A 23,054-nucleotide genomic window follows, 5' to 3' on the forward strand; every position below is an offset into this window, starting at 1 on the left:
GAGAAATAATACAGAGGTAAGGAAAAGTTATGTCAGCTTAGAAAATAAATGTAAATTAAGAAAGAACACTCAAAATTACATAAGATATTTGTATAGATATAGCAGGTTTTATTTTTTACAATGCTGTTTACCGAATATATCGCATACATGGCTTTATGAGTAAAACCTTATTTTAAAACGTGTAAGTTATAAAAGATATATTTTGTAATGTTACCCATAAATACTTTTAAAATATAGGTTGAAGTTATTGAATCTGAAACATAAGATAATTTTTAATTTACATATATCAAACTATATATTTAGATATGAAAAAATCTTAATACTTTTTTTAATGTTTTTGGTAAAAATAGATATCACAACTTAAATCTTTCATAGACATTTATCGAACTGTCAAGATTGACTGATTAAAACTCTGCATTAATTAAAGGTTGAGACAAGTGTTATATATATTAATTTCAAAAAATAAAATATTCTGTGTAGCAAGAACAACTATTTTGATTTTTCAGCTTTTTAAAACTCACATGGACTACTTGGAAAGGACCAAAATTCTTTTTGGAGGTGATAGATTGGAAAATGTGTCAAACAAACAAGGGTAATAACTATATATTTGATGTTTTCAGTTTCACTACAAAAGAACCCGTAAACCTGTACTTAAATATTTTTGTCAAATGTAGGTTGCAATTGCACATGGTGCATTTTGAGAAAAAAAGGTGTGCATATATATATGTATTGTAGAACATGTGCATTTGTTTTAATGTACTCATTTGTTATTTACAATGAAATTTAAATAGTATTCTATTGGCTTTATAGTGTATTTTGTTACATTAATTAGATTAATGAGCCATGTGAAGTAATCCATGAAATTAAGTGGTATAATTTCTGACTTCTCAGAAATTAATAGATGGTCAATATTTTTATCTCATTTTAGTTTATTCAAAAACTTTATGTAATAGAGCTAAACTGCTTAAAATGTTTCATGATATAAATATTTCTTAAAGTTTATCATTATTTTAATGAGTTTCCTTTTCCAGACTTGGTTTTCATCTGTCTCATGTCAAGTGTGGACAAGCTTTTTTCAATATGAACTTGGAAAGTGACTCTATAAAAACAATTCACAACCCTTTAGATTTTTCAAATGTGATTTCTCCCAACAGAAGTTTAAATTCACATAATAATCTTACAAGTGAACTGCAGGTTAGTTTCCTTTTCTGAGCAAACATTCTCATTTTGAATCTTTGAATTTTTCCTGATTTTCAATGTTTCCAAGTTTTAATAGAGGCCTTATTGTAAGAACTAAATATTATAAAAATTCCTTGTGTTATTAACTCTCTGTTTCTTTTCTCTCCAAAATTCTTGAAAATAAACATAAACAAAATATTTTAGTCCAATTAGTATTTAAATTTCATGATAAGTGATCCAGAATTAGTATATATATCAAGTATTTATGAACACTGAAGAATAGAACTCATTTCCTTTTGTTAAAAAGGTTTAAATGTGTTACACAGTTTTTCAAATTTTAAATATACAGCACTTAACCTAATTTACATTGGAAAAGGCTATTAATGTGTAAAACATTCTTGAGTAAATCTTTATTCATTTATTTAAGTGGATGTGTCTTTATATATTTATCTTTTCACTTTTTGCTCCAGTATAAATTAATTTTAAAAAGATTAATTGCAAGTGATTAATATATAAATTAAGAAATTGAAAACTGTAAGTCACCTTGAACATGGGATAAAACCTTCCTTTGGATAACCATACTCGAGTAATGATTGTGGGGTATATTACAGTAATCTTAGGTTTTAACTAAAAATATTTCTAAACAAAATTCTGATTAACCTTGAAAAGAATGTCATTAATTCTTTCTTAAGGTGAAGTAACAACAAATTATTTGTTTAATGTTCATAAAATAGTTCCATTTACATAGTTTGTTGATACAACTCTTGATCTTTTATAATTGTTTTATGCTAAATATATTTAACTGTCTTGTTAACTGCTCATCAAAAGAAGCAATATTTCTTCTCAAGATATTGAACTAATGTTTTAAATTGAGGTATCTTAATATTTTGTATTCTAACAAGTTAGCTAATAAGTTATTTAATAGTTTTGGTTCTTATTTTACTTTAAATATCTTAAGGCATGGTGTCATTGTGTTAAAGTTTTTATAAATAACCAAACATAAAGGCTTAGATATATTATAATAAAGAAAAAAAATTTTGTTTCTAATAACTTAGCATTAACTTTTCTCAGTTAGTATTTCTAGATATATCCGCGAGTTAAAAGTTTCACCTTTAAAATGAATTCTATGAAAAAATTCCATATTTTTGTCATTAAAATATGATTCTCTTGCAATATTCAGTCTACCTTAACAACGTACTGTGCAAGAGGAACTGAAGAAAATAGTTCACTTTCCACAAATAAAGAAATGTTGGACAAAAGTCAACTGACTGAGAAAATCCAGCAAAGTGATAGAGGCACAGCTACAAGTAGGAAAATATAACAATATATATATATGTATACTTTGTTTATAATGTTCTCTTTTGGAGTTTTTAATACTGTAATTTGTTTTCTTACGTAACTACTGTTCTTGTCAGTTTTGTTTTCCCATCTATTTCGTTTCCTTGTTATTCTTGGTTATCGTAGGTTTCTGATATAAAAATGGATAAGTTTTAAGAGTATCATAACGTGTTTGCTACGGAACTAATAAATGAAAGTTAATTGAGTTTTATTTAATTACAGTGATGTATACATATTCACTCCATTACATACTGAATCAGGATAATATGTGAATGTGTAGAATTCACTTAGGAATTGAATGTACCAAAAAACAAACAAACCTCATTTGGTAATAAAAATGTAAAGCCAGTGGAAACTCTGCCTAGGTTAATTAGCCCAAATCTTTAATTTGTATGTTCATTGTGTGTGTTTGTGTTTTCTTATTGCAAAACCCACATCAGTCTTTCTGCTGATTCCACCGAGGGGAATCGAACCCCTTATTTTAGCATTGTAAATTCGTAGACTTACCGCTGTACTAGTAGGGGGGGGCTTGTATGTTTGTGCAATTTGTTGCATAAATAGTTTAGACAATGTGATCAGAAAGCTAAATGATACACACTGACAATTATTGATCAGAGGACAAAACACTTTACTGCATTTTTAAGTATCAGAAGCTTCTTATTGTAAAAATAGCAAGTTTTCTGTGGAGAAATAATATTTGTGTTACCCATATTTTAAAGACATTAAGTATAGAGCAATCCCACCATACATATAATGTACTTTTTTCTCTCTCTCTCTTTTTACTATACTTTATGTAATCAATCTTACATTTTTCACTAGAAAACTAACAACTTAATTAGTTTACACATAAATGTTGACTTATGAAATAAGTAGTTTGATTATTATTTTAAAAAAAAGTACGTTTTTAAGTACTAATGAAGGGTATGCCATTAAACTATGATGCCAGAAAGAGTTCTAGTTTTCTGGTAACAGTTTTGATATCTGCTTTTTGTTTCTTCTCCTTCTTTGCAATATATAGAAGGTGGTTGGATTGATGGGTTTGATAATGATTTATCATATGCCATCTATACCACTCCAGAATTGGAGGACATTAAAGATATGACTGAAGATGTGAATATAGGAAAAGAACAAATACTGATAAAAAGGTGAGTATTTTGACATCTGTTAATAATGTGGAACAGTGCAACCTCTTAATGGAAATGACATAAAGTATTCCTGGTTCTTTATTAGAAAGACAACAACATGAAAAGTTTCTAAAAACAGAAACAAGAAATAAAAGTATGGTTATTGTCATAGGGAACAAAGAAGACCTAACACGTTGTATCAGGAACTCCGGTTTCATGACACAGATGCTCTGGAAGAAGTAGATGATGGAAGTGATATTTCAGGTATGTACAAAATTGTATTTTGTTTTTATTTCACCTATTTGTTATTCCTATTCAATCATAATTATCGAGTCACATGCTGATTGTGTGAAGTTTCAGTCATGCAGATATGCTAACTAAACTTGAAGTGAGAAAATATTATGTAATTCCTTGATCATTAGAGGTGTTAAAACGTACAATGAAAAATTCAAACTTAAGCAGAGAAATATTACGTGAAGAAATCAATATACGTTATTAAAATTATTTTAATTGTTTTATTAATACAGATATTAATCTTACAGTTTTCAATTATGTATTTTATATGAAAAATCAGTTTTTTGAAATATTTCTTAAACATATTTTCATAAAGTATAGCATTTACTAATCTTTAACTAAATGACAACACTAAATTCTTAGATGTATATTGTCCTTTTAGATAAGACTTTAGTAAAGCTGACAAATTAAAGTTCTGTAAGTTAAATTTAAGTAAGATGGATACAAAATATGCATGTCCATCAAGTATGTATCTTTAATTTCTTTTTTAGGATAATAATTTATCTAGCATTTTAGTAATATCCCCGCATGTAATAAAAACAAGTTTGTTTAAGAACACAAATATATATGAACATATAAAGGAACATTAGGATTTAGATGACGTGTGTTAAAAGTAAAAATAATTGTTTAATTTGAGATATTTATATATTTTTTACTTTGATTTTCACGCAATCTGAGGTGGATATGTTCATCCAGGGGAGTTTGCATCTGCTGGTTAGTTGAGTTTGAAATATGATAGTTGTTATTTTCTTGACTAATTAACAAAATATAGACACTGATTGTTTTTGTTATATCCACCTATTCCTGACATTTAATAGTCTACATTTGTATAACTTGCAAATGCTTATTCATGTGATAAGCTAATACATGAAGTGTTGCCTCTTTAGTCAAATCAGTACCATGTCCTACATAAGATGTCCTTTTTATTTTTTCTGAAACCAGTGAAGAGACTGAGACAAGTGTTCAAACTTTTCCTTCAGATTCAATAGATTTTAAGTTAAGGCGACTTTAGCTTTCTGAGAAAGGGAACACTTCTTAATTTTCACTACTTAAGTGTGTTTTAGTTGGAGTAATGTAGTATATTGAATGTGTGCCCAAATTGGTTATTGCTATTTGCTCAGTTTGTTTATTTTTATTTAGCTAATAAAACTGAAATAAATGTAGTAAAACATTAACCTTTTACAATTAGGAGTAACAATAGTGATAATTTATTTATAATCAACCCAACAGCTCTTGGCTTTTCTGGGCTAACAACATTAATTAGTGTGTTTCATTATTTCATTTGGAATTTAAAATTAATCGTTTATTTTACTCTAAAATTATTATTAGTGATAATTATAATTCATATTGCTTTTTTATCAACTGGGATTGTTGTTTTAAATTGTTTTTAACATCAATTTAATCAAGTTGCTAACATAGTCACCAGTTATTATTCATTCAGTATCTGTATTAAAATGGTTGTTTAAAACGTTTATCTCACTATCAATGTTTCTACTTTAATTTTTTTCACTTGATTTGTAGTTTAAGTTGAAATAGTCTAATGATTTAAATACTGTGTTTTAGCGACCATAATGACAAAGTGTGCATGGAAACTGTTAAAGCATGTTTGATATGTTTCTTGCTATAAACTGAAAATCTTGATTAAATTGTTTTATGCTTCTTTTTCTGTTGTCACTTAACATGTTTGTTTATTTTATATTGATGCATGAAGGTCTACTAGCTTAATGTAAAGCTAACTTCAGTGAAAATTAGTATTTAAATACTTGAAATTATTAAAAATATTGTAGGCATATTTGGTGAACTAAACTTCTTTCCAGATTCAATTACACATGGTATAGTCAGGGAACCATGCCATGAAAATCATTTTGTGTTTAGTTCTAATGATGAAATTCCATAAAATCTACAGAGTTACACCTTTGGGTAGCGTGAAATTTGTATAATTGAGTTGGTTTTATAAGGAATGAAATATAAAGACATGCTTATAAAGGTCCTCCCTATGGCTTTTGTGACTTTTAAATGTATCTGTTCTCTAAATGTAGATTAAAGGAAGAAATTTAAATTGAAAGGTTTTAATCAGTTTTTTTTATAGAAAGGTAAAAAATGGATATTTATAAGGCATTGGTTTCATGTGACTTCTACAAGTATGTGATAACAATGTCAGCAGAAATTATTTGTGAAATTTGACCTTAAGTTATCAGCTGTTTGTTAAATGTTTACTGATTTTTATTTTTTATAAAAATGGACCCAGCATGGCCAGGTTGTTAAGGCACTTGACTCGTAATCCAAGGGTTTCGGGTTTGAATCCCCTTTACACCAAACATGCTTGCCCTTTCAGCTGTGGGGGCATTACAATGTGATGGTCAATCCCACTATTCATTGGTAAAAGAGTAGCCCAGGAGTTGGCAATGGGGTGGTGATGACTAGCTTTTTTCCCACTGGTCTTACACTGCTAAATTAGGGATGGTTAGCATGTATAGCCTTTGTGTAGTTTTGCACTGAATTCAAAACCAGTCTATAAAAAGAGTCAGCTATTCTTGAAAACAATGACCTTGAATATCACAAAAAATAATAGGTCTTTTTACCTTTGTGTGTGTGTATAAAAGTTCAATCAAAATGACTAACCTTGTAATCATCATGTTACCATGAAACTGTATAAACTATAACTGAATATTCTATGTTTTGTCTTCACAAAATTTGGTGAGCTTTTCCATAAACATTAAAAGTTATTTGTTCGTAGAGAATCAGATTTTCTGATATGATATATTACCTGCACTCACATAAATAGCTATACTAATTTAATGTTGATTTCTTTATGCAGAAAAAAATATTTGTGCATGTCGCAAGGCTTAACACTCCCACTCACCCACAATTGACTGATTCCAATGCATCTTGCATGCAAATCATCATGCAGCAAGCCTCCACCAATAAGAGTGCAACATACTCTCTTAATGCTTCTGATTCCATCTGTTCAATTATATTGGACTATTACTTCTCATTTGGCTGTACACATGTTGTTTATAGTGGACTATTACTTCTCATTTGGCTGTACACATGTTGTTTATATTGGACTATTACTTCTCATTTGGCTGTACTCATGTTGTTTATATTGTACTATTACTTCTCATTTAGCTGGACTCATGTTGTTTATATTGTACTATTACTTCTCATTTGGCTGTACTCATGTTGTTTATATTGGACTATTACTTCTCATTTGGCTGTACTCATGTTGTTTATATTGGACTATTACTTCTCATTTGGCTGTACACATGTTGTTTATAGTGGACTATTACTTCTCATTTGGCTGTACTCATGTTGTTTATATTGTACTATTACTTATCATTTAGCTGTACACGTGTTTATATTGGACTATTACTTCTCATTTGGCTGTACACATGTTGTTTATATTGGACTATTACTTCTCATTTGGCTGTACTCATGTTGTTTATATTGTACTATTACTTCTCATTTAGCTGGACTCATGTTGTTTATATTGTACTATTACTTCTCATTTGGCTGTACTCATGTTGTTTATATTGGACTATTACTTCTCATTTGGCTGTACACATGTTGTTTATATTGGACTATTACTTATCATTTGGCTGTACACATGTTGTTTATATTGGACTATTACTTCTCATTTGGCTGTACACATGTTGTTTATAGTGGACTATTACTTCTCATTTGGCTGTACTCATGTTGTTTATATTGTACTATTACTTATCATTTAGCTGTACACGTGTTTATATTGGACTATTACTTCTCATTTGGCTGTACACATGTTGTTTATATTGGACTATTACTTCTCATTTGGCTGTACTCATGTTGTTTATATTGTACTATTACTTCTCATTTAGCTGGACTCATGTTGTTTATATTGTACTATTACTTCTCATTTGGCTGTACTCATGTTGTTTATATTGGACTATTACTTCTCATTTGGCTGTACACATGTTGTTTATATTGGACTATTACTTATCATTTGGCTGTACACATGTTGTTTATATTGGACTATTACTTCTCATTTAGCTGTACTCATGTTGTTTATATTGGACTATTACTTCTCATTTGGCTGTACACATGTTGTTTATATTGGACTATTACTTATCATTTGGCTGTACACATGTTGTTTATATTGGACTATTACTTCTCATTTGGCTGTACTCATGTTGTTTATATTGGACTATTACTTCTCATTTGGCTGTACACATGTTGTTTATAGTGGACTATTACTTCTCATTTGGCTGTACTCATGTTGTTTATATTGGACTATTACTTCTCATTTGGCTGTACACATGTTGTTTATATTGGACTATTACTTCTCATTTAGCTGGACTCATGTTGTTTATATTGGACTATTACTTCTCATTTGGCTGTACTCATGTTGTTTATATTGGACTATTACTTCTCATTTGGCTGTACACATGTTGCTTATATTGGACTATTACTTCTCATTTGGCTGTACACATGTTGTTTATAGTGGACTATTACTTATTTAGCTGGACTCATGTTGTTTATATTGGACTATTACTTCTCATTTGGCTGTACTCATGTTGTTTATATTGGACTATTACTTCTCATTTGGCTGTACTCATGTTGTTTATATTGGACTATTACTTCTCATTTGGCTGTACACATGTTGTTTATAGTGGACTATTACTTATCATTTGGCTGTACACATGTTGTTTATATTGTACTATTACTTCTCATTTGGCTGTAAACATGTTGCTTATATTGGACTATTACTTCTAATTTGGCTGTACACATGTTGTTTATATTGGACTATTACTTCTAATTTGGCTGTACACATGTTGTTTATATTGGACTATTACTTCTCATTTGGCTGTACACATGTTGTTTATATTGTACTATTACTTCTCATTTAGCTGTACTCATGTTGTTTATGTTGGACTATTACTTCTCATTTGGCTGTACACATGTTGTTTATATTGGACTATTACTTCTCATTTAGCTGTACACATGTTGTTTATATTGGACTATTACTTCTCATTTGGCTGTACACATGTTGTTTATATTGGACTATTACTTCTCATTTGGCTGTACACATGTTGTTTATATTGGACTATTACTTCTCATTTAGCTGGACTCATGTTGTTTATATTGGACTATTACTTCTCATTTAGCTGTACGCGTGTTTATATTGGACTATTACTTCTCATTTGGCTGTACACATGTTGTTTATATTGGACTATTACTTCTCATTTAGCTGGACTCATGTTGTTTATATTGGACTATTACTTCTCATTTAGCTGTACACGTGTTTATATTGGACTATTACTTCTCATTTGGCTGTACACATGTTGTTTATATTGGACTATTACTTCTCATTTAGCTGGACTCATGTTGTTTATATTGGACTATTACTTCTCATTTAGCTGTACACATGTTGTTTATATTGGACTATTACTTCTCATTTGGCTGTACTCATGTTGTTTATATTGGACTATTACTTCTCATTTAGCTGGACTCATGTTGTTTATATTGGACTATTACTTCTCATTTAGCTGTACACATGTTGTTTATATTGGACTATTACTTCTCATCTAGCTGGACTCATGTTGTTTATATTGGACTATTACTTCTCATTTGGCTGTACACATGTTGTTTATATTGGACTATTACTTCTCATTTGGCTGTACACATGTTGTTTATATTGGACTATTACTTATCATTTAGCTGTACACGTGTTTATATTGGACTATTACTTCTCATTTGGCTGTACACATGTTGTTTATATTGGACTATTACTTCTCATTTAGCTGGACTCATGTTGTTTATATTGGACTATTACTTCTCATTTAGCTGTACTCATGTTGTTTATATTGGACTATTACTTCTCATTTAGCTGTACTCATGTTGTTTATATTGGACTATTACTTCTCATTTAGCTGTATTTATGTTGTAATGTGTAATTATTGCTCTTTTAATTTTTTATTCATCTTTTTATTAATTTCTCTCAAAAAGTTTACTCTTTTTTTTTTTCTATACAATAGTGATATTTATAACTTGTTGAGTTACTCCAAAGTAGAATTATTTTCTATATCTACTCAGTTATGGAACTTATTACTTCATACAAAAACTTTATTTCAGTGATGTCGAGAAAACCCACTTGTAGAGAAATGTATATGTAAAAACGGCTTGTTTGGGTTGAGAAAATTTTTTATGTAGAGGAGTGAACAACATTTCAACCTTCTTCGGTCATCGTCAGGTTCACATATGCCACATCTAATACATACATTATTGTTAATACATGTTTCATTTTATAAGTAAATGTTTATTTCATTTTGTTATTATTATAATTATTGTTGGATTAAGAATTTTATTTTAGAGCTTAGTGATATTTTTTGTCCTGCACTGTTCTATTAGGCTTAACATGAGTGTTATTTTCAGTTTAGCTGTAGTTCTACTTGCAACTTAATTGCTAATTAAGTTAAATATCTTTTTAGCTTAGGCTTAACAAGTGTCTTTTAATTTTGGTTTACTTGTGGTTTTACTTCTGGATTAATCATTAGTTCAGTTAACTATTTTGTTGTTCTTCAATACATAACATATTAAGTATGTTTCTTTCATTACCAACTTTCTTACTGTTAATTTTGTTTAATTTATAATATATTCCTCTTACAATAAATTTTGTTCATGTGGGCCCCTGGGAGCTGGGGTCCATCCTACTTGCTCCCACTGTCACTTGCCTTCCTTCTATAACAACTGAACACGTTTCAGATTGCCCAGATTTTGTCAGTTTTTCCTCTATTATATCGTGGATTACATTCTAGTCCTCTACTGCAGAATCTGCTAGGCCTATCTCAGTTTTTGTTTTAGACATGTTTCACAATTTACTTTTCTTCTTTGACATTGCTTTATTGTTTTCAAGGGTTTTTATCCTTCAAATCCGTTTCCCACTATTTTTCCCTCCCTTATTCCATTGCTTTGTCTGTGATATTTTTTCCCCTTCCACCCTGACCCATACGATTACAGCTCCAATTTGATAGTCTTTTTATTCCTTAAACCCTTCTTCCTGTCATCAGTTCCTGGTGTCTTCATCCTAATTACATATCTTTTTTTTTCACTGTATGTCAAACCTGTCATCTGTTGAGCCCTGGAACCACACCTCCTATATATTCATCTCCCATTCTCTACTTTGCATAACTGTTTCATCCTTATTGAGGTATCATCATCCACCCTTTGCCATCCTGTCACTCTTTTGTGACACTGACTGTGCAAGTTTCCTTTTAGTATATGTGTTTCTTATTTTTCATGGGCATGTCCCTCTTTTTCTCTTTATGGGTCCCACTCTGCAATGAGTGGTGCCTGTCCAGTAAAAGCTGCACTGTAAGGCCACAATGACTTGACGATCATAATTCCATTGACACGAAACATATATGTTGAGATGGTGTATTCCACAAGATTCCTTGTAGGTTTATTCTCATAATATATTTACTTCATTAATATGTCCGTCCTGTAACATACCCATGGAATTCATGGGTAAAGCAGAAGGAGGGTATATGCCAATCCCTGTCATGCCTTCTATTGAGTAAATTGGGTCTGCTTTTCAAATTTTGATTTCATGATTACCCATTGCACTGTCTCACGTGTTGTTGTTTCCTTTGGACTCACCACTATACTTTTTCCCCTTTTTCATCTAGTGAGTTTGAAAGTTCTTACATTTTCCAAGTCCAAGCTGCTGCTGTGATAGAGTATAGAGTCATCCTTCTGAATGTGTTAAAGAAAAATAAATTTAAATATATACAAACACACCCAATTTACATAAATGATGATAAAACCATTCAGTTAATAGCAGGATGGTGGTGTTCTGCTAGAGTAGATGACAAGATGTCCTCCACTGCATAACATTGGAGTGAACCATGATAACTGCAGATCACCCCTCTGACTGGGATTGTTCATCCTACTTCCATGTGAATGTCAATTCCCAGTGGCTGGGTTTTGAATTTAGAGCTGAATCAACCAACATAAGTTCTCACACACATTTATTATGGCTGTTTCTATTCTTTCACTTATTTATACACTTGTTACACTATCCTTGTTTTGATAATGGAGATACTCATTGGTTACTGTAGTTTTTCTCTTTTTGTTATCCCTCAGTGTTCTTATTATTCTGAGGATGTTACTGCACTTAGAGTGGTTTGTGCCATTTTGTTTTTGAGTAGATTGGTTTATATAACACAGATGTCTTTTTGATGTCAGATTCCTGGATTGGTTAATTGATTTCTAACACTGTTATTATGTGTTCTATCATAGGTCAGGGAGGGTATGAGATTCTCTATGGTCTCATGAACTTAAGGTGAAGATGGTATGATGAATGTTAGTTCCTGGTGGCCAGGGTTTTGGATTTTAGTTGACTTGTCAGCAGTATGATCCTCTTTTCTACCCTCACATGGATGTCAGTTACCAGTAGCCAGACTTTGGATTGTAGTTGACTTACCAGTGATATGATCCTCATGCTGTCCAAGCAGTTCCCTGTGGTCTGGATTTTGGATGTAATTGACTTACCATGCATGGTCTGTCATGCTCCAATCATTCTGCACCTTGAGGCACATTCTTTTACTCTTGCACACATTTTTATATTATGGAATTGAGACTCATCTGCAGTGTGTTTCAGACTACTACCTGACCAAAGTATACTTCCTATTGAATTTGCTACTCTCTGTTTTGACTTATATCTATGACACTTTTTCCTACTAGGTGAAGAGTATATTTGGTACAGAAGTGTTGTGGTCTCCCACATATGACTTGCAACTCTAAAGATCTCTTTGGGAGTGTCATTCAGATACTTCTGAATGATGCTTCTTTTTTCGATTTTGTTAATCACTTCACCTGTTCAATGTGAGATTCTAACTATTTATGTGATAAAAGGTAATGTACTCTCTCACAAAATGTAATTTTTGTGTATTGAAAATTTATTTCCAATGGGTACTTAACTTCTCTCACATTTGCCACCCTTCCTCCCCATTGAAAACTGGTACTTCTTTTTCCTGCCAAAACTCAAAGTGATAGTGTGATAGAATTGAATAGCAAAGTCATATGCGTCCAGAGAGCACATCACACTCCTACAAATGGAAGGTTGTTGCATCATGATTTTTGTGTAAGACACGTTGGAATCAGTCAATTCCAGAAGGATGGGAGCATCAAGGCTTGTGGTATGCACAAAAAAATTGTGCATATAGAGAGGTCAGCACTGAATGAGAATAACTATTTATGTGAAAGGAGGTAAGTACCTATAAGAGGCACATTTTATTATAGGAAAATTATAACTTTTAATATATTTGTACCAGAGATTTGTTTGCAAATTTATGTAGTCAGAGTCTGACTTTGAATTTGACTTGGCTGAGTGTAATTAATTTTCATGTTAAGATTAAAAATATACTTTCATCTTATAATTTTAATATTTCATTTGCATAACCCCCAGAACCTCCTAAAATAAATATCAAAAATTTATTTGAGATGATACCTCATCTTAATGTACAAAATAGCTTAATTCTTTGTGCATCTACTGATGAGATTAACATGTGAAGAACCTTGAGCTAAATCTCGCCTATGAAACACGTTTAACATGAAATGCTCTAAGTACATAATGTCATCCTTTTGCACTAATAGCTCTCCACCAGTGAAGGAATGATACAACATTCTTGCACAGCAACTCTTCCAAAGCACTTGTGCTCAGATTAATTTCATTCTTTTCCTCTGCATTTTCTTGAACAGACATATTCCAAAATTGTTACTTATTTATTTGAGATTTATGATAGTGTATGAGTGTTTTAATTTTTGTTTCACAATTATCTTATTTAGTGTTTGTGTTTCACACAACCAGCATGGTTTCTTTTATTTCACTTAAGAAAAAGAAATTTGGTTATTACCTGCTACTCTGACATGTAGGTTTCTTCATGCATACTGAGGCTCCTCCTTTTATCTATTCAGCTGATGTTCCTTCTTCCCAGTTTGATTATCGGGGTCATCACTCATCTTATTGGTGAGTATCCTGTTGAGTTTGGCCTTATGGAAGCTATACTCTCTCTCTCTCTTTGCTAGCCTTTGGTATCCATTTTCTGCCACCACTTAGTCCTTCTTCAGATTCTCACTCATGGCTGACTTCTTCTCTTTTCACCCTTTTTCAGTTTCCTTTTCTCCTTCCTCTCATCTCATTTATCTTTAGTATCAAGAATGCAATTTCAAATCTTTTCGTCAAGATTGTCATCTATTGAGTATTTACCCCTACTCCAAGTTATTACTTTTGTTTCTTTGTGGTCCCTAAGAAGATCAAGAACTAGTGTGTGGTTACCACTGATTTCTTGTCATCCTTCAGTTCCATATGGTGCACTCTTTTCTCTCCAGTGGTTCTTTTCACTTGATCTCTGAATGCCCCAGAGTCAACATTTCAGTCTCCTTTTTTGCACTTCTAATCACCTCTCTCAGCCAGACAAGATTCTACCAACAGAATAGTTTCTTCACTTTCAAATTTTCATTGGGTTTGCTCATGGTTGGGCACTCCTATCAACACCAAAATTCCTCTTTTTTGGCTCAGTTCTTCATCCCTTAACCAAAATTATTCTCACTTTTTTCTCTACACCTGTGTACTCCTTCATGTTCCTTCTCATGTCATTGCTTTCTCATATTCTGTTGGTGGTTTATCTTTGGTTGGCAAAACTCATTTCCAACAGTTCATCAATTAATATCTTGTCTCTCTTTTACTTTGTTCCAATTCCCACTCTTTCTTGCTCCAATCACACATGCCTCTCTCTCACTTAGTGTTGTCCCTTCATCTTTAAATATGTGACATGTCTTGCTCACTGCCTATAAAATTGATCTCTTTGATTGCATAGTTCTCCCATTTCTGTTGTCCTTCAACTTTGCCTATTTATGAACATAAGTGACAGGTTTTTTTCATTATGACCCATCTGTCACTCCCATTCTTCAGTCCATCTGACTATGAACTATGTTGTTTTTTATCCTTTTTCATGTGGTTGTTCAACCATAGACCGCTAACTTCCTCCATTGCTGATTATGAAACAGTTTTATCAACAACATTTTACCTTTCCAGTTACTACCATGTATTTTCTTCCACTGTCCTCTTCACTTTGTTCATATTTTTTCCTTTCTCACCAAAACCTTTATCCTACTACATGCTTGATTGGGACCTTAATTTAGTTTTATCAGTGTCCAAGATATTGACTTCATCTTCTTGCATAATCTTTTCATGAAAGCATATTTCTTTCTTCTCACTTGTGGTCATCATCATTTTGATGTATATGTCTGATGCTTTTTGCAGTCTCTTTCTTTATAACTACTTCTCTATTCTTATCAGGGCTTTTTTTCCTCTAAGGTGTTGACTGCTTAGGAAGAAGACTGTTTTCCTCTTTACTTTCAGTTTCTCACCTCTATGCTCATTCAGAACTGGATTGTCATTTGTGTTAAGTGTTACCTGGCATTTATGTTTCATTACTGAGACTCATTTTTGTTGAAGTGCCTGTTATCTATCTTCTACCATTAGAGGTTAGGTTTGCCAGGTCCTCCACTTAATGTATTCTTCTTCAGATATCAGTGCTTGCAGGCTGTTACAGATTTTGTTATTTCACTTTCTGGTTCCTCACTCTAGTCCACCATTGAACAAGACATGTGAATGACTCCACACACTTTTGTCTCCTATTTTTTCCATCATCTGGTTGTTTTGTATCTTGGTGGATTTAGACTCTCTTGAGTCCCTGTTCTTTAATCCATGCACCATATTCGAGAAAGATGAATACAATGTCTTCCCTTTTATAGAATCCCACCAGGTATCTGCCCACTTCTTTGACTCAGGCTTGCCAGCTTTTAAAAATAGGGCTATGCAGTCAACAGTTGCATTTCATCAAGTAATTAATCTTTTCAGCAGGTGTCTGGTGAAGATCTGGGCACTTTTCTGTGCCTTTACAATGCAAATTCATCCTTCCTTTTTCACATGGAGCATAGGAGGTCCTTGGAACTTACTTTTCCCAGTTGTTGGTGGTTGACTTAGCAAAATTTGTTGGGAAGAATGGTAGTCGTGTTGGCACTGTCTGTGTATATGGGTCACTCTTTAAACAGTCAGTGTACCCTCCTCCTGTGACATAGCAGTTTTCTTTACTCCAGTCAGATACACACTGTACTGTCTGATTGCACCCTAATCACACTACATTTCTTGGCTCATTGACTCTTTGTGTACATGGCTGGTTATGCTAAGATTTGGCTCATCCCTGCAACACTTGTGTCCTTTTGCCTTTCCTTCCATGCAGAGAGTATACTCTGGTTCAGACAAAATGCAGCCTCTCATGGATGTGTCCCTATAGATATTCTGACATTAGGTGTCACATTCCATGAGGTCTCACTTTAAGCACTTTCTCAAAGCAGGTCCTCTAAGCTTATTCTTTGCTTCAGCCACTCTGTTAGTTCAGTGTGAAATCATAGCTACTTTGGTTGAGGAGATGAGGTACCATCCGAGAAGTTAACATTTTACTTAATTGAAAATGTAATTCTGATAGACAACCCAGCACATCTCATCCATCATCTTCATTTCAAGTACACATTCTTTTTGTTTCACCTAAGAATGAAGAACTTGAACTCAAGTACTTAGGACAGAACTACTGTGAAAGGAAAGAATATCATATTCTTATTGGCATAGAACTATTGTTACATAATGATAACATTATTTACTGTGGAGTTTATGGTAAACACAATTTTTGTCTGGTTTAGCAGCAGGCAATTCTCACAGGCAGATACACAAAGGAATCAAGTTATTCTGTGTGAAGAGGTGAACATCAGAAATACATTTTGAGATAAGGATATTGTTTTCCTTTATTAAAATATTATATTTTATGTTTTATTTTCTCTATCACAAGAAGACTGATAAAAGCATTAACTTACACTGGATGTTCTTCAAAGCCAGTGATTGTGTTATAGTTATCTGTTCTCCTGATACTAACATGGCAATGTTATGTTATAATTACTATAATGCTAGTGATAAATTATCCTTTCATACCAGATCTTGGACAAAAGAAGGCATGTTCCAAAACGTATCATCTGCTGATAATATAGCTATTTGTTGAACTTCAGGGTTTTCATTCTTTACCCAATTAAGTATTGAAAACATTTGCTCCAGTCTTATGCAAATTAAATTTTGCAAAATTTGCGACCAAAATAAATATATAATATTAAATCTGTTATAGTATTCAGAAATTAAACTGTATGTATCAATCATGCTGGCTAATGTCATAAATTTAATATATTTAACATTTAATTAATGTCTAAATTTATATTAAAATTTAAATCAGTTTGAGGCTATTTTAAATTGTAATACCTAACAAACAGGACAAATGTGGAATGATAGCTAGTCCTATGCACATAGATTGCAAATAATGATCACAAGCCAACAACAAAAATTAAATGATGAGACAACACATGTAAAACTTCAATTCAGTAATTGAAAAGGTTGTTTGGGCTGAAGAATACAAAAGGATTTTTGTAGATCTGATAGAACTGGACATACAAAAACTATCCATTATTTGGAATATCTAAAAATTGTAGATAAAGATGACTTATATAAAGTTACTGTAGATGAAGCAAAACTCTTCTCAAACACCCAAGTTATAAAATGGGATATAGTAGATACTGTTGTATGAAGAGGGTTTAAATACCTTTTAACCCTTTAGCAATAGGTCGGGTCAAAGGCCACAACATCACATCTATTGACATGCATTCAAAAAGTTTATTGAACTATTATTTTATGAAATCAAATTGCAGATTATAATTCAAACTTTAATATTATATGTGAGTTAAGTTTTAGATTTAAAAGTAAATATTAAAAGAACATATCTGCATATAGATTTAGTGAGTCATGTAGTATGTTGAATGCAACACTGTTTAAAATTAGATGTGTGTGATGTGAAAATACTACGTTTATAGTTTCTTACAAATTAAAAACTCAAATTACTGATATTATCAAGCTATAATATAAAATAGGAATTTCATATATTTTTATTTTGCTGAGATATGGCTTGTGTACTAAATCAAACACAGTGGCCCCATCCAACTCTTTCCATTTGTGAAAACAGTGCCTTATGTACGCTTACTGCAATATATGACATGAATAACATTATGTAATGCAAATTTTGTTCCTGGATAGTATGTGTTATTTCTTAATTGCTTATGTTGTAAAAGTACAGAAAATGGCCATTATTCCCTTCAATCTTTGCTTTTGTGACCTAGATAATGAAATTTAGAAATTAACCTATATTTTATGTAAAAATGGGCAAATTTGCACATTTTTGTTTACATAAGGTCTGAATAAAACAATATATGAATCAAGATTTACATGTATTTACATTAAAGATATACAAAAAGGAACAAAATTGTTTAGAAGTGAGTAGTTTTTCTAAATTTGCGACTGTAATGTAAATCACTTTCACGTATCAGCCCCCGAAATATAGTCTCTCATCATGTTTTTGTTATACGCTCCTTGGTAGTGGTGTTCAAAGACCAGTACGTCTTGGTGGAAGTGCTTATCTTGCTCCTCTAAGTAGGCTCCCATGTTCTTGAATTTATCAAGATGAGCGTCAAGGATATGGATTTTCAGGGACATCCTGCAGCCCATTTTGTCGTAGTTGTTCACCAGAGCCTCAACCGGTTCCACACAATTTTCGGCCTTGTCATTGCCCAAGAAGCTCCAAACCACTGTGACAAAGGTGCCCCAAGCTGTTTTTTCCTTTCTACTGAGCTTCTTGGGGAATTCTGTGCACTCCAGGATCTTCTTTATTTGTGGTCCAACAAAGACACCAGCTTTGACTTTTGCCTCAGACAGCTTAGGGAAGAAGTCTTGAAGGTACTTGAAAGTTGTAGACTCCTTATCAAGAGCTGTGACAAATTGTTTCATAAGACCCAGTTTTATGTGTAATGGTTGGAACAACACCTTCTGGAGGTCCACTAGTGGCTAAGACTTGACATTATGCCTCTCCATAGAGAACTTGGTCCACTGTGACCAATGCTTCCTGTTGTAGTGTGCTGCATTGTTCCTGTTGTCCTGGCAAAGATAATAGGGAAACTTGGTAAAGCCTCCTTGGAGACCCATCAGAAATGCCACCATTTTGAAGTCTCCAATAACCTCCCAGCCATATTCTTCGTACTTCAAGGCTTCTAGCAAGGTCTTGATGCTGTATTTCTCTTTGAGGTGCACCGAATGAGCCAGGGGAAGAGATGGATACTTATTCCTGTAATGGAGCAGCACAGCTTTGAGGCTTCTGGATCAGCTATCAATGAAGAGGCACCACTTGTTCAGGTTACAGACAATTTCAATTGCCTCAGCACTGAATCTACTTGGAATGTTCTGGAAAATGGGTAAATTTAAAAATTTAATTACCCAGGTCACAAAAGCAAAGTTTGAAGAGAAAAATAGGTCTTTTCCATTTACTTTAGGCATAAGCAATTGGGCAATAACACTTTCTGCCCAGGAACAAGAAAAAGTATAAAGTTTGTTACATAATGTGACCAGTCAGCAGCTTAGAATGCCCCTAGAATGGTTTTCTCAGCCATCTTAATCTGTGAAAAGGCTACTATCTTTCAATCCAAAATTTGAAGGAGGTAGGTTGTGTCTTGAATTTGGTTAAAGTTTCATATTTTTTAATCTAAATACATCTTAGTTATTAAACTTAATAAACTATAGTAAAATTCAATAGTATCAGTGTAGTTATTTATGATTTTTGACTATTCAGCTGAATATATAAAACCTTAAAAATTTTTGATATCCTTTATGTCTAAAATTTTAAAATGCTTAGCGACTTAAGTTCAGTAGCAACCAAGTACAAAGGTTATAGTGAGAAGAGATTATTGTTGACTTTTTTCTTGATTTATTGTTTGATATTTTATTTAAGAAAATTAAGTTTAATAATTTATTTCAAAATAGTAATAATCTGTATAATAATTGAAATATGATTGTATATTACAAAATACTAGTCCACTTAAATGCAACCAAGACAGGAAAAACCAAAGGTCAGTGTTGTATTATTGGATATGTAACATGAATGCACATGCACCACATTAATGCAAGTTATGTAATGTTAGGTAGGCATGATTGGAAGGTCAATATAATAAAAAATAATAAATATGTATGTTCGTACTTAGCTACTTAGACTGTACATTTGTATTTTCATATTATAACATGTAGTCATTCTAACATGAAAAAGTGTATTTTATATTTATTTCCTAATTTTTTATGATGGTTACAAGTTTTGTTAAATGATAAACTCTACACAGTTAGAGTATAGAAAATAACATAAAATATAAAGTCTTACTGAAAACAAACTTTTGAAATGTATTTAGGAGGTTTTATAGATTACACAAAAAATGTTTGAGATTTTTGGAACGAAGAATAGTTTTCAGTGATAGCGAGAAAACCCACTTGTATAGAAAAATATATATGTAAAAATGGCTGGTTTGGGTTGAGAAAATTTTTTATGTAGAGAAGCGAACACTTTTTTTCTACCTTCTTTAGTCATCGTCAGGTCAAAATGTTGTTCACTCCTTTACAGAAAAAAATTTTCTGAACCCAAACCAAAAGAATAGTCTTATTTTTAATCATAGCATGAATCACTTTGCACTCAGACTAGTTATGAAACAGACTGTATTTTCCTAAACGAATCTTTAATAAAAACATTTAATTAAAAAATCTGATATTTTGTATACAAAAAGCTCGTGACCTTTAATGAAAGTGTTGAATTTTGTTAAGATACACATGCTGTATCGAAAGCTATAATGTATATATGTTAAGTGTACAAAAAGGGCAGATAAAATTATGCATATTATACTGTGCTCATTGCAAAAGGGTTAATATACTACCAACAATAGATATTCCAGTTTCATTGATAAACAATCATGGTTGTCCTACAAAGAGATTTTGTTAAATACAGAGAAACCTTAGTAGGTAAACCCTCAAGTCAGGCAAAGAAGTGTAAAACTTCCTATCATGAAGATTGAGTTTTCAAATGTCTGGGTGGAGAATGTCTGATGAAGGTAATCTCAATAGTGACTGCTATTTCAGATGAGGTAGATGTGGACATTCTTGCAGATACTGAATAAGCATAAACCATGCTTTGGCTGTCTAACATGGCACAACCAAGAGAACTCAACAAGGAGTACAACAAACCATACTCAGAACTCAGTGTAACAGCTGAACTAGGGGAAAGGAACACAGATGTGAACTTCTCCAGTTCTTACTGAACACATCTACTGCAAATGCTTGATGATGAGGTATCAGAGACCAAAACAACTGTAATCAAGAATTATAATGAGTTGCAAAGACATCAATCATTAGAAACCCAAACTGGGAGCAAATCCACTGAAAAACCTCATGATGTAGCACCCATGAATCTGGTTGGGTTGAGACAAGTGATCTGTAATTAAATTAATCACTCCTAGAAAACAACATGCTAAATGACTGATACAATGGGAATGAGCCCAGTAGACAAAATTCAATGTATGAAAACAGAGGTCTCGAGAACATGTGTCTCCTTTATGAGAAATCTGAAATACAAGCATGAAATTGTTGGAGTGTAGCAAGAAGTAGTTTTCCTTTAAGGGAGACAGACCTTGAACCATTGCCTGATCTACTGCAAGGAGTTTGAAAATTTTGATATGGAGGGTAGACTCATCTTCCATCCACGTATCCTGAAATTCCCAACCTTGGAGATAAAATCCCCATCCCTGAAGAGATATGTTTGTGGATGAGGTTTTGGAATAGGTACCTCAATAATTGTGTTGTTCCAATCCAACCACTGTTTGCAACTGATGATGTTGCTCATGAGCATTGAAACAGGATGATTCAAAAGATTGGAATGTATGATCTTTTGGTCACACAGTGACCATTGAATGAACCTAATGTGCTTGTCCCAAAAGAATGAGAGGTTCAAGGGATGCTTACATTCACAAAAGAGAAAGAAAACCATCATTGCAATAGGAGATGGAGTCAGAAGTAAAAGCCTTATGGCTATTTCCATGGTTTGAAGCCTGATAGGGGCTGGTTGAGCACAACTTAAGTGAGAATTGTAAAACACACCCAAAGAGAACAGATATTATGTTGGTGACAAAATAGATTTTTTTCAGCCTGATAAGGAAGCCCATGTCTGTGGCTTCTGAAAGGAGAATCTCAAAGTATTGTTCTTCTAATTAATGGGATGGAGCCATAAGGAGCCAGTCAACTATACAACAGTGTGTGCACAGGCCCAAGGAATTCAGGTGATGAGGAAAAGCTTGAACAACTCTGCAGAAAACATAAGGTGTTGATGCAAGACCAAAAAGGAAGATCCTGGAACTACATCATCTGCCCCTTGTGCACAAACTTTCAGGAAGATTCAGCTATGGGGGAATATGGAGATAAGAGTTGGTAACATTGAACTTGATCATCCAGATCCCTGTTGCAAGGTGCTGTCACAGGTTGAGAAAAGATTCTGTTGTAAATCACGGAGGATCTAAAAATTGGTTGAATTGATACAAAGTGATGATTGGATGCCAGTCTCCTGTTTTCTTGGATACAATGAATAAATATGAATAAAATGTTGTAAGAATAGGATCAACCCTCTCTATTGCCTTTATCACTACCAACTTTCTTATGGCAAAAATATGAAGCTCCACAGAAGACAATGTGACTTAAATAGATGTCAGTAAAATCTCCAATTCATCAATTTGAGAATTAATTAAACTTTTGTCTGAAGAAAAATACCTTAGAACAGTTGTGAGAGTTAGAGAAAAAAAAAAAACTAATCTGTTTAAAGTTATCACAGGTTCAAATCTAGACCCCCACAGGTCCAAAAGGAGGGTCCATCCATTAAGAATCTAAATAGGCCTTCTTCTAACAAGGATAAGCCAAAGTATACTGATCCAAAAAGTGTGAATGACAAGGCATAGCTACCTCATCATGTAACTGAGCAGCAAACTCAGCATTGACAGCAGTATCAGGAAAAGGAGGAAAATGAAGTAGTCAGTTGCCATCCTTTCTGCTAATAAGGAAGGAGTAGAGTAAAATACAATAGAAGAGACCCCAAAACCTTACAAACCCAAATAACCAACTTAAGAAAAGGGGCTTGAGGT

At 32.6% G+C, this 23,054-nt stretch overlaps 1 protein-coding gene across 16 annotated transcripts in view; it reads left to right on the forward strand.

Annotated features, from left to right (window-relative positions):
- LOC143230047 (C-Jun-amino-terminal kinase-interacting protein 4-like) overlaps positions 1-23,054 on the forward strand; it is a 100,640-nt gene that overhangs the window by 17,781 nt on the left and 59,805 nt on the right. For 10 of the 16 annotated variants that reach the window (XM_076463011.1, XM_076463012.1, XM_076463018.1 and 7 more), the window contains 6 exons: positions 507-592; positions 1,032-1,194; positions 2,360-2,486; positions 3,536-3,662; positions 3,814-3,905; positions 4,614-4,649. In XM_076463011.1, coding sequence (XP_076319126.1) covers positions 507-592; positions 1,032-1,194; positions 2,360-2,486; positions 3,536-3,662; positions 3,814-3,905; positions 4,614-4,649 — 631 coding nt within the window. The remainder of the gene's footprint in view (positions 1-506; positions 593-1,031; positions 1,195-2,359; positions 2,487-3,535; positions 3,663-3,813; positions 3,906-4,613; positions 4,650-23,054) is intronic. The other 6 variants (XM_076463023.1, XM_076463014.1, XM_076463022.1 and 3 more) reach the window with 1 other exon arrangement.

The sequence above is a fragment of the Tachypleus tridentatus genome, chromosome 10 (assembly GCF_004210375.1).
Source record: "Tachypleus tridentatus isolate NWPU-2018 chromosome 10, ASM421037v1, whole genome shotgun sequence".
NCBI classification, from domain to species: Eukaryota; Metazoa; Arthropoda; class Merostomata; order Xiphosura; family Limulidae; genus Tachypleus; species Tachypleus tridentatus.